The 13,616-nt window shown below is 42.5% G+C and overlaps 2 protein-coding genes across 18 annotated transcripts in view; one reads left to right on the plus strand and one right to left on the minus strand.

Moving 5' to 3' along the window:
• The window catches only part of PXK (PX domain containing serine/threonine kinase like), a 59,927-nt gene extending 54,227 nt beyond the window's left edge, over positions 1-5,700 (plus strand). For 10 of the 15 annotated variants that reach the window (XM_075130183.1, XM_048859351.2, XM_048859356.2 and 7 more), the window contains one exon: positions 4,485-5,700. In XM_075130183.1, coding sequence (XP_074986284.1) covers positions 4,485-4,563 — 79 coding nt within the window. In that variant the 3' untranslated portion in view covers positions 4,564-5,700. The remainder of the gene's footprint in view (positions 1-4,484) is intronic. The other 5 variants (XM_048859355.2, XM_048859364.2, XM_048859362.2 and 2 more) reach the window with 2 other exon arrangements.
• A 1,190-nt stretch (positions 5,701-6,890) lies between these two features.
• Positions 6,891-13,158, minus strand: PDHB (pyruvate dehydrogenase E1 subunit beta). 3 transcript variants are annotated; one of them, XM_048859375.2, is made up of 10 exons: positions 13,026-13,158; positions 12,891-12,953; positions 12,512-12,619; positions 12,364-12,426; positions 12,252-12,287; positions 11,820-12,105; positions 10,152-10,262; positions 9,293-9,384; positions 8,037-8,178; positions 6,891-7,375 (listed from the first exon to the last, which is right to left on the minus strand). In XM_048859375.2, exons 1-10 carry the CDS (start codon positions 13,077-13,079, stop codon positions 7,230-7,232), a joined length of 1,101 nt encoding a protein of 366 aa, XP_048715332.1. In that variant the 5' UTR covers positions 13,080-13,158; the 3' UTR covers positions 6,891-7,229. The 3 variants fall into 3 exon arrangements, with proteins under 3 accessions (XP_048715332.1, XP_048715333.1, XP_048715331.1); XM_048859376.2 differs by lacking the exon at positions 12,891-12,953 and having other exon boundaries at positions 13,026-13,115; XM_048859374.2 differs by having other exon boundaries at positions 12,891-13,110.
• Positions 13,159-13,616: the final 458 nt, after the last annotated feature.

The following is a 13,616-nucleotide window of genomic DNA, read 5'->3' on the forward strand; positions in this document are numbered from 1 at the left end:
GTAGATGTTTGGGCTTGGGCTGGAGCCCAGGCTCTGGGACTCCACAATCAGGGGGGAAGGTCCCAGAGCCCGGCGTCCAGCCCCAAACATCTGCACAGCAATTTTACAGCCCTGCGAGCCTGAGTGATCAGACAAGGGTGTTTTAATTGCAGTGTAGACCTGCTCTAAGGGTAAGTTTACACTGCAGTGTAAGCCGAGCGTTAGTAGAACTCGAATTAGCAGACCCTGGTTTGTTAACCTAGGGTTTGAGTGTCTACCCTCAATTATAACCGCAGGTTAGGAATCCTTGAACCTCGGATCCCAACCTGGGGCTCCAGTGTCTACACAGCATTGTGTGGGCCCGAGTCCAACCACCCATATCCCAGACTTCTTGGCACCCTCTCCAGAATCCGGCCACTCCCACCCTTGTTTGTGGTGCAGTGTGGGGAAAACTGACTGTCCATCAAACTTGACTGTGCAGAGGACAAAGAAAGTTGGCCCATGGGATTGTGGCCTCCCAGAGCATGAGCCCAATGGGGCTGCATTTACACTGCAATGCAATACAGCTTGGACCCTCCACCAAGTTCTGTGCCGTTTGTATATAAATGGAAGGGTATTAGGCCTGACCTGGCATTCAAACCTTGGACTTACACTGCAGTGCAGACGTGCCCACAGGGACTCCAGTCACCGATTGACTCCGTCGCAGGGAGGAAGGACAGAGAGATGACTTGTTGCCTGACACTTTTATAAGATGTGCTGATTGAAATGAAATAACTGTTACATTTTATAAACTAGAGGCCAGGTCCTGCAAACCATTAGACACCGGTCAGTAGAGACACTCATGTAAGTGTATGACGGAATGGGCCCCAATGGAACAAATATGATGTTTGTAGGTGGTTCTCCCGCCTGACTTAGACACGGTTTCAATAGCTACATCTGTGTTAAGGCTAAATTGAGATTTAAATTGTCAGATCAACTAAAGTGCCTCCGTAATAGAGAAAAGCTGAGTTTCCCCTTACTGTACATTGGTGCTGGCAGTTCTGTTTCCAGTTCAGTCGTTACGTAGTATGTAGCTCTAAGGGCTTATAAATAGTGATCCATCATTAGATGTATGATGACTTTTCTACCTCTGTTCTCATCAAGTTTACACCTTTTTTTCCTTCTATGTTACTATTATCATTGTCCCTTTACAGAAGTCCAGCCTTTGTTGTTCATATTCAGTTTTGGACAACTCATCTTTTTAGCCTCTTTAGTCTGTTATCTTCTCTGTTCTTTGTCTATTGTGTTCTGAGTCTTTCTCTGTCCTATCCTATCAGTTTCTCTGTTTTGTCTCCCTGCAATCTCGTTCCTTACTCAGATGCTCTTGACTCTTTTGTGGCATATCATATTAATGGCTAATTCATTTGATCACAAGTTAAACAATAAGGATGTGGGATGACTTCACCTACCCTTTTGTTCTACTCTGACCACTTCAACCTTAATGCTTACCATCCTGCCTCAGCCTTTGCTGTGGATCACCATTTGTTCTTCCTTCTGCCATGAATTTTAAGTATCACTCTTCATAATATTGCCCCATACTCTGCTGATCATAAGTGAGCACATTAGTTAGTGAGACTCTAATGGTGGGGATAACTTTCCAATAAATGTTATTAATAAACTTAGATTTTCAGGTCCAGTTATCTGTGCTGGTATAAGGACAAATCAGATAGGCCAGTGAATTACACAGTGATGAATTTGGGCCATCTCTGATTTTCAAATATGTATTAACTTTGCTTCCAGCTCAATTACCAAAGAGAGGGATGGATTTAAAACAAAATCTCTGCAACAGAGAGGTGGTCCCACTTTGCCCAGTGTGGGAGTCCTTCTTTGAACACTGGCATTTCTACTGGAGAGGAGGAGAGTAAAACAAAGACTTGAAACAGCCACATATTTCGATAGGAACAGGCTGTTGTTTTCCCATCAGAGGATTGTCTCCCCCTTCCCCGCCTTGCAGGAGGTGCTGGCTTGTGAGGAAGGGACACTCTTGTCCAAGTGTCCGAAGTACAATAACCATAGGAATGCAGTGAAGTCACTGGCCAAATAAAATGCTTTTTGTATAAACATTCTCCTTTTTGAGGTAGATTTTTCCACATAGGAACAATCTTTAAAACTGACACAAATTGAAAATGTTTCAAACTAAGGTCCTTTCCTTCTAGAACTCAGCTTGTTTTATTACAGCACTTATTTTTTCACCACCACTTACTAGTGTGAGACTAAGCAGCAACAAGGAAGAATGGAACAAGTTGAGAAGGAAGTGATTGCTTCAGCTGCTTTCCTTGTGGCTGAGCATTGAATAACTTTTGAATGTCGTTCTGTGTGACTTAATTTCTTACGTAGTCATTGGGAGTGTTGAGTTAATGGAAATATGGCACATGTGGTTCTGCTCTGGTAACTATTGCTTCCCTTAGCCTCTTATCACTTCCGTTCATTGTCTGATAATGGCAGAGTTTTCACCTCTGTGTTCTCCAGATGTTCTCCATGTAAACCTGGCATGACTAAGTGCGATGCTGTATCTTTCACATTCCCCTCTTTCCTGAATATCTATTGATTAGCTCAAATCACCAAAAAGTACCTGGGTGATGGATGTAATCAGACCTCCTCTACCCCTTGCAGAATATGTGGTTTGTGTATTGGAAAGAGTCATCCTGTTATCTGGCAGAAGAGGGCACGCTATAAATAGGCTTGGCAGAATTCAATCTATATATATTTTTTTAATTTCAACTGATATCCATGTTAATTTTTAAGCATTTAATTCTTAGAGTAAAATTTTCACAGTTGCGCAGAATTTTGCGTTTAAGTTCTTATTTTTATTGATTTTAAATTTTCAGTGGCAGGCAAATATGGGGGTGGCAGACAGTGGGGGAGGTCAGACAATAATTATTTAAGTAATGTTCACATTCAAAAAGTTAAGGCTTTAAACTGTTAACACACACACACACCATCAACATCTGTCAAAATGTAAATACCTTAAACCAAACTAGTTCTCAAGCAGCTTTTTGCCTATATGCAAATTTTGATTATCCATAGAAATATTTTTTCATCTTTGTGTACAGTGAAATTGAAGTTTACCAAGATTTGCTGCTAAAAAATCAAATCCTTCCAAGCCTAACTAAATTTCCCAGCTCTGACTTTGTATGGCCATGCGATGTGGGGTTGCAAGGGAGCATATCTGAAACTCTCTGGCTCTTATGTGCCTGTATATTTTTGATGTAAGAGTGTAAAGTTGACACACTGAGTTACAGAAAGTGAAGCATATGTGTGATCTAGACCAGTGGTTCTCAACCAGGGGTCTGGGGCCCACCGTGGGGCTGTGAACAGGTTTCAGGGGGTCCGCCAAGCAGGCCAGCATTAGACTCACTGGGGCCCAGGGCAGAGAGCTGAAGCCCCACCATGTGGGACTGCAACCCCGGGGCCTGAGCCCCACCACCTGGGGCTGAAGTCGAAGCCTGAGCAACTTAGCTTTGTGGTGCCCCCTGTGGTGTGGGGCCCCAGGTGATTGTCCTGCTTGCTATCCCTGAACACCAGCCCTGGCTTTTATATGCAAAAAAACAGTTGTGGCACAGCTGGGTCAGGGAGTTTTTATAGTATATTGCAGGACCTCAGAAAGAAAAGGTTGAGAACTGATCTAGAACCCAGAATGTAGCAACGCAAGTCAAGATTTTTCAGTGCTAAAAGTGCCACTGGCCAGCACTCTGGTCTCTTTGTGGCCCTCGTAAGAACTTGTGATGCAGTGTAATCTATAAAAGGATATCACTACTCAATAACTAATTTTAATAGGAACTTGCCTTTTTCTATTTCTTAGAAAATGAGTCTCTTTATACCCCTTATCAATACTTTCATGTATAGCGAATGACCTAAAAACAGAATTTATGGACTGGAAAATCTGGCTAGAGGGAAAAAAACAGACTTTACAGTGTAGCTACATCTGGGACATAGTAAGAGACTTAATGCCACAGCCCAACTATTTTATTTATTGGGTCTGGCTTTGTGAGATGGGGGCAGACTGCTTCACTTGGTGTTAGCACTAAGAAACAAACCGCAGGAATCAGAGATGAGGGGAAAGTCCTGGAAATCATTTAATTTCATCCCTCAGCCAGCACAAGATTCTTATAATTTGTAGTTGTATGGCCCCTTGAGTCTCCAAGTAACTGGGCATCCAGGGCTTCCCTTCAAAGGTGACTTGGATGATCTCTTATCAGGGGACTGTATAGCCTGCACTTACAGGAGGATGGATGTGATCTCCTAGGTCTTTCTCGCATCTAATTTCTATGTCCTCCTTCTCATCAATCTGATTCCTATTTGCAATACTCAAGAAGTTACATATTTACTTGGGTAAATGACTTCTCTAGTTGATTTATTATTCTAGCAAGGTAGCTGCAATTATTAGATCAGCTTAGTCTTGTTTTTGGTCAGCTAATGTGGTGGTGGTGGTGGTTTCTTGTGTAATTACTGTCTCATTTTAACAGGAGTGTCAACTATGCCCCCGCCGCCACCACCAGCAGCTCCTCCACTCCCTCCTCCAATGGATGGGGCAGTGCATCCTGACCCTTCGCCTGCTGCCAGTGCCAGCCGAGAAGCCTTACTTAGCTCCATTCAAAACTTTCAGAAAGGAGCTTTGAAGAAAGCAGACACGTGTGACTACAGTGTTCCCAGGATCAGCTGAAGTTAACTCTTGACAGCAGGATCGGATATTTTTCCCTTGAACAAATGTCCTAAGTTGAGGCATGATCAGCCACTTCATGGTGGTCTATTATTTTGCAGCTGTTTGTTCAGAGCCATTTCAGCTTTTTCTAGAGAAATTTCTCCTTGTCCTTGAGTAGCAGCACTACGTTGTTTGAACTGCATTGCCATATTGTGGTAACTCTTGACTTCATTTATTCCAGTTAACTAAAGTTCATTTTAAGTGATTTTTGGGGAGGGAGGGAGGTAAAGCCATATTTTTACCATCTGAAAATAAGAACAAATATGAGGATACTGACTCAGTACATCTGATTCCATCCTACCCCTTGTTTCAAACACACTTGAAAATCTAATGTTAGTCTGCCCTATTTTCCTACAATTCCTTGTAGTTGGCACATTACATTTTTGCTGCATCAAAAACCAGCCATTTACTTTAGATAATTTTTTTTAAAAAAAGCACTTAATCCAAAGTGTAGTACACTGGTGAGGGAACTGTAGATTTAACTCTGTCTCTATGGCATATTCAACAGTGTAGCATGAATGCTTCTCATGCTTATATGTAACTAATGTTTAGGGTGGTCATTCCAACAGTACATGTAGCTGTTTCTAGTTACCACATGTGCTGGGGAAACAAACAGCCTGTTAATTCAGGCAATAAAATGGGAGTTAATTGGCACTGATTATTCAACACAAGTTCTGGATTGGGGAGTTTTCAACACAGGCAAATTTTGCATCCATATGAAATTAATCTTGTTCTTGGGGAAGTTGCAGAACACTTTGTTTTAAAATGCTGACTGAAAAGATCCTTTTATTCTATGATTTGCTTAAAACCTTAAACAAATTGCACTTTAAAGGATTATAGATAATCCATTTTAAATTCAAGTACACATCAGTGTTTACTATGCAGAGAATGTCATTGTGTATAAAGTTTCATGTAACCTGTGATATATCAGTCATATTTTTATTAAAATAAATGTCACTGGAATTCCTCCAGTCAGAGAATGAGGGTTACTGCTTTAAAATACGTTGGGCTGTAAAATAGAGAATCTAATGCAGCAGAAGCTTCTACACCCTGCATTTAAGTGATAAGTACTGAAATGACAGGCTAGTGCTACATCAGCTTGCTGACTGTCCATGCGAAGGGAAGGAATTCAGCTCCTTGGGTAGGTGAGTGAGGCTAATTCAGTTCCCTCCATGAAGATACAGTTTGGTACTGCATCTGACAGTGACTGATACATGGTAACAATGCTGACAGGCTGTGGTGATTCTCACTAGCTTCTCCTAAAACCATTGTTCTAGAGGGAAGCACTCTTAAAGTAACAGCAGTTGTCTAGTTTCTCTAAAATGACTTCACTGTTGCCTCCTTTTTTAAACACAGCACCTTTGCTATCTACTCTCATTTCCTTATTGGGGTTAGGAGTGGTTTTACAACATCCAAACAAGGGTTCCATTATTTCTGAAGTTAAGATCACTTAGCAATCAAGCTCTCTAACCTCTTACTAGGAGCTGTAGCTCACAAAAGCTTATGCTCAAATAAATTGGTTAGTCTCTAAGATGTCACAAGTCCTCCTTTTCTCTCTCTCTCTCTCTATATATATTTGGTTTTTTTTTAAAGATGTTTTATTTTACCAGGACTTGATCATGGATTACTCCTGTGGTGAAACTGAGTGGATGAATGAGGAATAATTAAGATTAAAAATTTTTTGAACAGGTGCTGCTGTTAGTATAGTCAAAGGATTTAAACTGCTAAAAAGGGTTAAGACTCTAAATACTGATCTTCTAAAACTTATGTAGAGCAGCTTATCTTGGATTGAACAAAAATAGTCCATACTGACTTATTTCCTCTCTACACTCAGTTTCTTATCTGACCCAGGGAAAGCTCTAGTACTGGACACCATAAGGTATGAAAGCACCTGTACAGCACAAGGATTTTCTTGAGACTGATCTTGCACACAGTTGGCAGCTCCACAATCATAATAAATTAGCATTTTTAGAGAAACTGCACCTTGAGTCCTGCAGATCATTAGTTACAGCTGCCAAGAGCATGGGATTTGTTTTTTCTAAAAACTCACCTACACCCATTCTTCTTTTCTCCACCAAACTAGGGCAACCAATGTACTGCAGCCAGCATCTCTCATTGTCCCTTGCAATTTACCTCTCTTCTCCCCAAGTTCCACAGAAGCAACTCAGAGCACAGGTGACCCTTTATTTCTTTTACCATTTGTAAATGGCACAGAGGCAGGCTTATTTAGATACTGTTTTCCTAAGGCTTTTAATACAGATTCACACTTTACAGACCGAGTCTGGCACCCATACATGTAAGTGTGCTTAGCTAGGTAGAAGAAAGTAGCTGAGAGGGTGACCCACTAAACACAGATTAACTACATAAATACATTTAAAAGGTCATCTGAACTTTTCCTTCAGTACAAAGAGCTCAATAGAGCTATACAACATTATGAGTAAGTGTGTGTAGTCCATTCCATTAATGCTCTTAAGACACACACTTTGGAAGAGCACCATGTATATACAACCTAGATATTTAATATTTTCTTCACTGCAAATATGATATCTTTCACTTGAGGTAAGCAGTTGTCTTCCAAAATCTTTGCATAAGGCATAGGAACATCTGCACCTGTGAGACGCACAGCTGGAGCATCCAAATAGTTAAAGGCAGGTCCTGGAATAGAATAAAAAGGTCTTAGGAAAGGCCAATGTATTTTTAGCTACAGCTTTCATCAAAGGAGTTAGGGTCTCAAAGTGATCCATGGGCCAATCCCTTTACTCCTGGAGCCGTCCTTTGATGTGTTAACCCTAAACCTATAGACATTCTTGCTTAATTCTCACCATCTTCACACATTCATGATGCATCTGATGAAGTGGATTCTAGCCCACAAAAGCTTATGCCTAAATAAATTTATTAGTCTCTAAGGTGCCACAAGGATTCCTTGTTGTTTTTGCACCTTCAATGAAAGTTTATGGGGGGGGAGGGGAGCGGAAGATGTGTGTCCCACATTCCCTTCTAGGGCACATTACTAGGTTGCCTAACTCACTACCACCTACACAGCCTCTGCAAGCTCTGGCTCTAGGGGGATAGGCCACAGTAGAATAAAGGGGCAAAGGTTTTCACTGGTATGTGCTTTTGTTAAGTAAAATGGTTAAAAGTCTAACAGAAAACCTGAACCTTGATTTGACTAGAAATTTCCTTCTTTTCCTTCCCACAAAAACAGTTGTCTGGAGCAGCTCATGTATCATGAGAGTAGTATTTTTAAGGTTAGTGAGCTAACTTTGGAAACATACAATACAAAGTTAAATAAGCTTCAGAAGCTATTATGACCTACCTTCCATGATCCTAGCACAAATTTCAGCTCCTACTCCAAACTGCGGCCAGCCTCCTTCCACTGTTATAAGATGATTTGTCTTCACAACACTGGCTTCTATACTTTCCACATCCATTGGTCTAATGGTACGGAGGTTTACCACCTTAGAGAGAGTGTTAAGTGTTTTATTTTTGCAAGAGGTCCTTTAAGCCTATCTATAATTGTGTAAGTGAGTACTCTAACCTTGAACTTCATCTTATTACTTTGTTCTTATCCTCTCAAGGACAAGTGGCTAAAGAAAGGCAACACTTCAAACTGGGATCTAGGGCATTTCCTCCAACTGTGTGTATTCGGCAGCCATTATTTTAGCCATCTCTTTCCTCTGCAGAGGTACCTAAATTCTGTATTTCAGCTGTAGTCACACCCACAGTACAAAGAGGAACTACTCACTTTGTTCTAGGATAGGATGCTTCTACCTGCATGTAGAGGACTAATTTTAGCCACATCATCATGCTACAGACTCCTCTCACACCCTCCAGCATGTCAGAAGTCTGACTTTCTGGTCATCCCCTCCCTTCATACAGAGGTGTAAGCAGTGAGCCTTGCACACACATTCGCTTGTGTTTCTGCTTTAAGCCTCCTTGGATCAAGGCAAACAATAGCCCTTTCACTGTCTCTACGTAGTTTAAAATATGAACACACGCACAGAGCACATCCGTTTACCTTAACTAATTGATTTTAAGACCAATTAGTGAAAGGGCTAGATGCTAGAATCAATATAGACTTGACCTATATCAGTATGGCTTATAGCCTGTTCCTAAGAAGCTAGATCAATATAAGCCAGACTTATACTGATTTGAATGTCTACACAGCCTTTGATTTAACTGAATCAGTTAAAAATAAACCCCACTTTAAACTGCTACAACTGTTTAGACAAACCCCTGGTCACCTTTTAGGAATCCCACTAAATGTCATCCTGCCTAGCTGCAGCACTACTGCCATGCATAAACAGACCCTCTCAAACACAAGCTTCCCTTTTGCTTGTGATTTTGACTTACATACATGGTATTAATTTGGCCCCAGCTCTATGATGGGAAATCAGGGGACGGCAGATACATGCAAGGAACAAATTTGTCTCCATCATTGTTTAAATCAGTGATGAAAGAGTACTTTGAAGTGCAAACAGTTTACTAGACTTAATTTTGCATGGCCTTAGTTCAATTTTAAAAACAGTAAGGAATTTCTTCACTAGAGACTGGAATCCTCCCATAACGCACCTCACACTCCACACCTTCTTTGACAAGTACAGCAGCTGCTTCCAGACAGTGTCCAACAGATCTGGAGTGTGACACTAAAGTAACATGGGTTCCTGAAACACAGAAGTTGGTGATGGATCAAGTTACATAAGAGTTAACTACAGAAGTCTGGGTGTGGGAAGATCTAAGTAGCTATAAGTAGCTTTATGAGCTCAAGACAACACAGTCCAGTTTTGAAATAGTAAGTACATAAGGACTGAACATTGATTTAAATGGACTTTTTTAGTCTATTCAGAAGTGATTTATACATTAGGAATAGCCTGAAATTCAACATCTGAACTCATCCTGAGTTTGCGTATTTGAAGCGTCCGACACTTATACTCTGCATGCAGAATGAGTAGTAGCAACTTGCATGGTATGGCTATGAAGTTCTCATCACTGCAAACGAACTTATGTATAATAAGAAATTTGAACCACTGCAAGTTTGTTCAGCACCTCAAAGGTCACTAAGATTCTAAACAAAAGTGGTTGTCTACATGCAAGGAAGGAAGAGAAATGTGACAGATTTCACTCAGCAGCACATAGGTCTATTACCTGGTTCATTCCAGTCTTGATCCAGAATCGCACCTTTTTTCTAACAACCAAGATATTGTGACCAAAAGGATGGGACCAAGTGATGTTCTGTTTTATTAACATGAGGTTAGTACAGTATGTTAGAAGTTGAGTTTGGACTTTAGAATTCTGTCCCTTTAAATATTTTCCTATTCCACAGGAAGAGAGTGTTTTGTATGGGAAATATGCTATTAATTAAAGCGACCCAACAGAGTAGGAGAATTTGAGGATCAGATTATGTGAAGTGTTAAGAGTATTCTGAACTTACCTTGCCTTTCTATTTTGGCTTTTCCAATAGGAACAAGAAAGTCCTTTGACTGAGCTTCTTCTGACATTTCAAAAGGGACTCCGTACATCAATTCATTTTCCAGCATCACAACTGAAAAAACATCAAGTGCTTACTTGGTTAGTTTGATGCACTTCTCCAGATGAAAGCACTATACAGCATCATCCAGCCTCTCCTCCCTACTCTACCCTCCCCCCAAATTCCTAAAGTGTTAGGGGGGCTCCATTATGCTAAACTCAGCTTACTTACAAGAGGGTGAACAATAAATGCAATAAAAGCATAGTTTGGGCAGCACATTTGTATCAGCATGAAAAATGACTCAGTTAACCTGAGCAGCCAGTAGTACAGCACTGTTTTAAAAGTTTGACTAAATGATCCTGTTTGTTAACATGGTAAAAAACAAAACAAAAAACCCCCCAAAACCGTAAGCATTTAAGTTTGGTGATTTGAGATATTCAGTGGTAGGCAGAAGCCTAAGACCTGATCCAACCACCTTTCCTATGAGCAGTCCCATTATTCATGGGGGAAAGAATGCAGGAGACTAGTTCCTTAATAGGGCAATACAGTATTAACTTTCTTTTTCTACTTGGTCACTACAGAAATTAAACATCTGGATCTCCCTATTCTCACTCTAAATTGAATTTAAACAAGAGGAACTAGGGCCAGGAGTTTGTGTAAGATTTCTCCCTTTAAGTTCCTGGAAGTCTGCAAAAAAGTCATATCATGTTTTAGGAAGATTTTAAAAAAGAGAACTTTGACATAATGGAACTCTCAACAATAGTAGTTAAACTCATTTGTATAGGAGACAGAACTTTCCCAGGAGGCAAGTCTAATACTCTGGAATGAATTCCACCAGGAACTAAAATCTATCACAAGCCATACTGCTTTCTGCTCCAAGTGCCAGGCACATTTCTCTGACTTTGCATTTTCTAATATAAACACAGAGTAATAGGTATTTATTAAAGACACGGTACCAAAACAAGACACTCCACTGCACATGCTTCTCTCTCTGGAGAGAGGAGGAGAATCACCACCAAGTGATAGATGCATAGTCATTTGTGCCTGCTAGCATTAAAGCCACTGTATGCAGCATGCGCCCTTAAAATTCCCAAGTTCATTGTTATGGTGTTAGTCTTTAAAAATCAATGCATCAAAGGTGCCCGATACTACAGTGATTTGTGCGGTATGATTAATGGACAGAGTAACTTTGACTTTTCTATTCTATGAATGTAGATTCAACAAGACGGCACTACTGAGTTAGTAACTAGTAATTTATAACTAGGGGAGTTAGAAGCTTGTGTGTGTAGTTTGTTTACCTGGGACACCTCAACTTCAATAGTGTTAATTTTCTGTGAAGTTCTTAACCACGCACTGAAGCTGAGCTAGGAAAGGCACAAATTGATCCTATAACTTGTGTTGAAGTCAGCTGCAGATACTCTATGCTAGGAAAAGTGTGCAGAGAGACCCTAATTGCTCCTATAAGGGCATGGAGAATCTTTGCAATAAAGCAGTGATTTTAAACAGTTTAGGAGTTAATCAAATATTTAAATTTGCTTTAAAAAAAATTCATTCAGAGACTAATTGGAGAATAAGTTTAAGCAGCTAGCGCTTAATCATTAGACCATGGTATTTATAAAAAGTTCCATTCACCTGGATTGTCATCCCGGACTGATGCTTTAAGTAGACCTTTTGCATCCTCTGAACTCCAAGGGCTGACTACTTTCAGTCCAGGACAATGCCCATACCAAGCAGCAAAGCACTGTGAATGCTGTGCTCCTACTCCAGCTGAGGCACCATTGGGACCTCTGAAGACAACTGGGACAGGCACTATGCCTGCAGACATGTAAAGTGTCTTGGCAGCAGAATTTATAACTTGATCAATTGCTTGCATGGAGAAGTTGAAGGTCATGAATTCACAAATCGGCCTCAACCCAGCCTGTTAAATTAAGACAGCTATATTAGTAGTTAAAACACTAGTTTAACTATCAAAATAGCAAAGTATTTTGCATTTAACATTTTTCTGTTAAATGAATTAAACCAAGAGAAAACTGATCCCACTTCAAAGTGTCAGAAATTACTTACCATAGCAGCACCTACAGCAATTCCTGTAAAGCCCATCTTAAAAAGAAAAAGAAACGAAGAATGAGTATGACTACAAAAAATGAGGGAGGAGGGATTGCTAATTTATTCATACCTCTGATATAGGAGTATCTATTATTCTCTTGTCTCCATATTTCTTCCAGAGACCTCGGCTAACCTGCAATTAGCAAAGAAAATCTGGGTTGCTAAGATTATATTTCCAAATACTAGTTAATTCAGTTAATAAACATGAGTCCACTCACCTTGTACGCACCATCATACTGGGCAACTTCCTCCCCCAACAGGAACACCGTCTCGTCCCTCTCCAGCTCCTCATCTAATGCCTGATTTAATGCATCGCGGACAGTCACCTGCGGAAGACGGATCAGCCGCTCAGGGCAAGTACCGGAGCGCAGCAAACCCGCGGCTCCCGGAGAGCGGCCACCGCGAGACCTGCGGGAGAGACGCTGCCCCCGGCCCGGCCCGGGCCCCCGCCGCGAAAACAGGTGGCGACGCCGCCAGCGCCTCGGCCAAGTGACGGACCCGGGCCCGCCCCACAACCCGCCGCTCTCCGCGGGCCTGGCCCGTTCCCAGCGGGAACGGGGGGGGGGCTGCCCCTCCCCCCCCCGGTGACCCCGTTACCTGGGCGGCGGCCGGCGCGGTCCCGTGAATCCCGCGGCGCAGCTGCAGCAGCCGCCCCAGGCCCTGCGGAGAGACGGGACACGCGTTAACACAGAGCCGGCGGGGCGGGGGCGGGGGCAGCCGGCCCGGCCCTACCTGCTGGGGCCCGCCTCGCACCAGCCTCCTCAGTGCCCCTGCGGCAGCCGCCATCTTGCCCCTGCCCTCCGCCTGTCGGCCCCCTGCGTCACTGCGTCACACCCTGTCTGTCCAATCAAAGCCGGGACCGCCCCGTCACTGCCCGGCAGCCGGGCGCAGGGGGCGGAGCTACTCACTGTTATCGCGAGAAGAGACAGAAGCGGCCGCAGGGGATGTCTTTGCCTCGCTTTCGCCCTTCGGCGCATTGAGCGGGTTCCGCCAACCCGCGGGCCGAACGTCGTCTTGCCCTGGGAGTACGGTGAGCGGCTTGGACCAAAGTTAGTACGGAGACGCCATCCTTTACAGCTTTGCCTTCCCCGGAGGGCAGGAGCCCATGGAAGACTTGTCTCCAGCTGCTGATGTTGTCAGACTTCACTGGTTTGGCCTGACGCTGGCCACGCTGGGTGCTGCTTGCAGCTGGTTGTGGTTATGCTGAGAGAGGGGGAAGGGGATTTCAGCCTGGTGGGTGCGGGGAACACTTCAATCTCTTTGGTCATTGGATTACAGACCTAAAAGTGGCAATTCTTCAACAAAAAAAAAATTCAAAAACAG

The sequence above is a fragment of the Caretta caretta genome, chromosome 7, assembly GCF_965140235.1.
Source record: "Caretta caretta isolate rCarCar2 chromosome 7, rCarCar1.hap1, whole genome shotgun sequence".
Taxonomy (NCBI): domain Eukaryota; kingdom Metazoa; phylum Chordata; order Testudines; family Cheloniidae; genus Caretta; species Caretta caretta.

Bases quoted from the DNA above. Each gene is read 5' to 3' on its own strand.
- PDHB (XM_048859374.2), bottom strand. From the start codon at position 13,079: ATGGCGGCTGCCGCAGGGGCACTGAGGAGGCTGGTGCGAGGCGGGCCC. The intron at 9,385-10,151 runs GTAAGTTCAGAA...TCTGTGTTTCAG, and splicing joins AGCCAAAATAGAAAGGCAAG to GAACCCATGTTACTTTAGTG. The intron at 7,376-8,036 runs GTAGGTCATAAT...ATTCTATTCCAG, and splicing joins TTGTGCTAGGATCATGGAAG to GACCTGCCTTTAACTATTTG.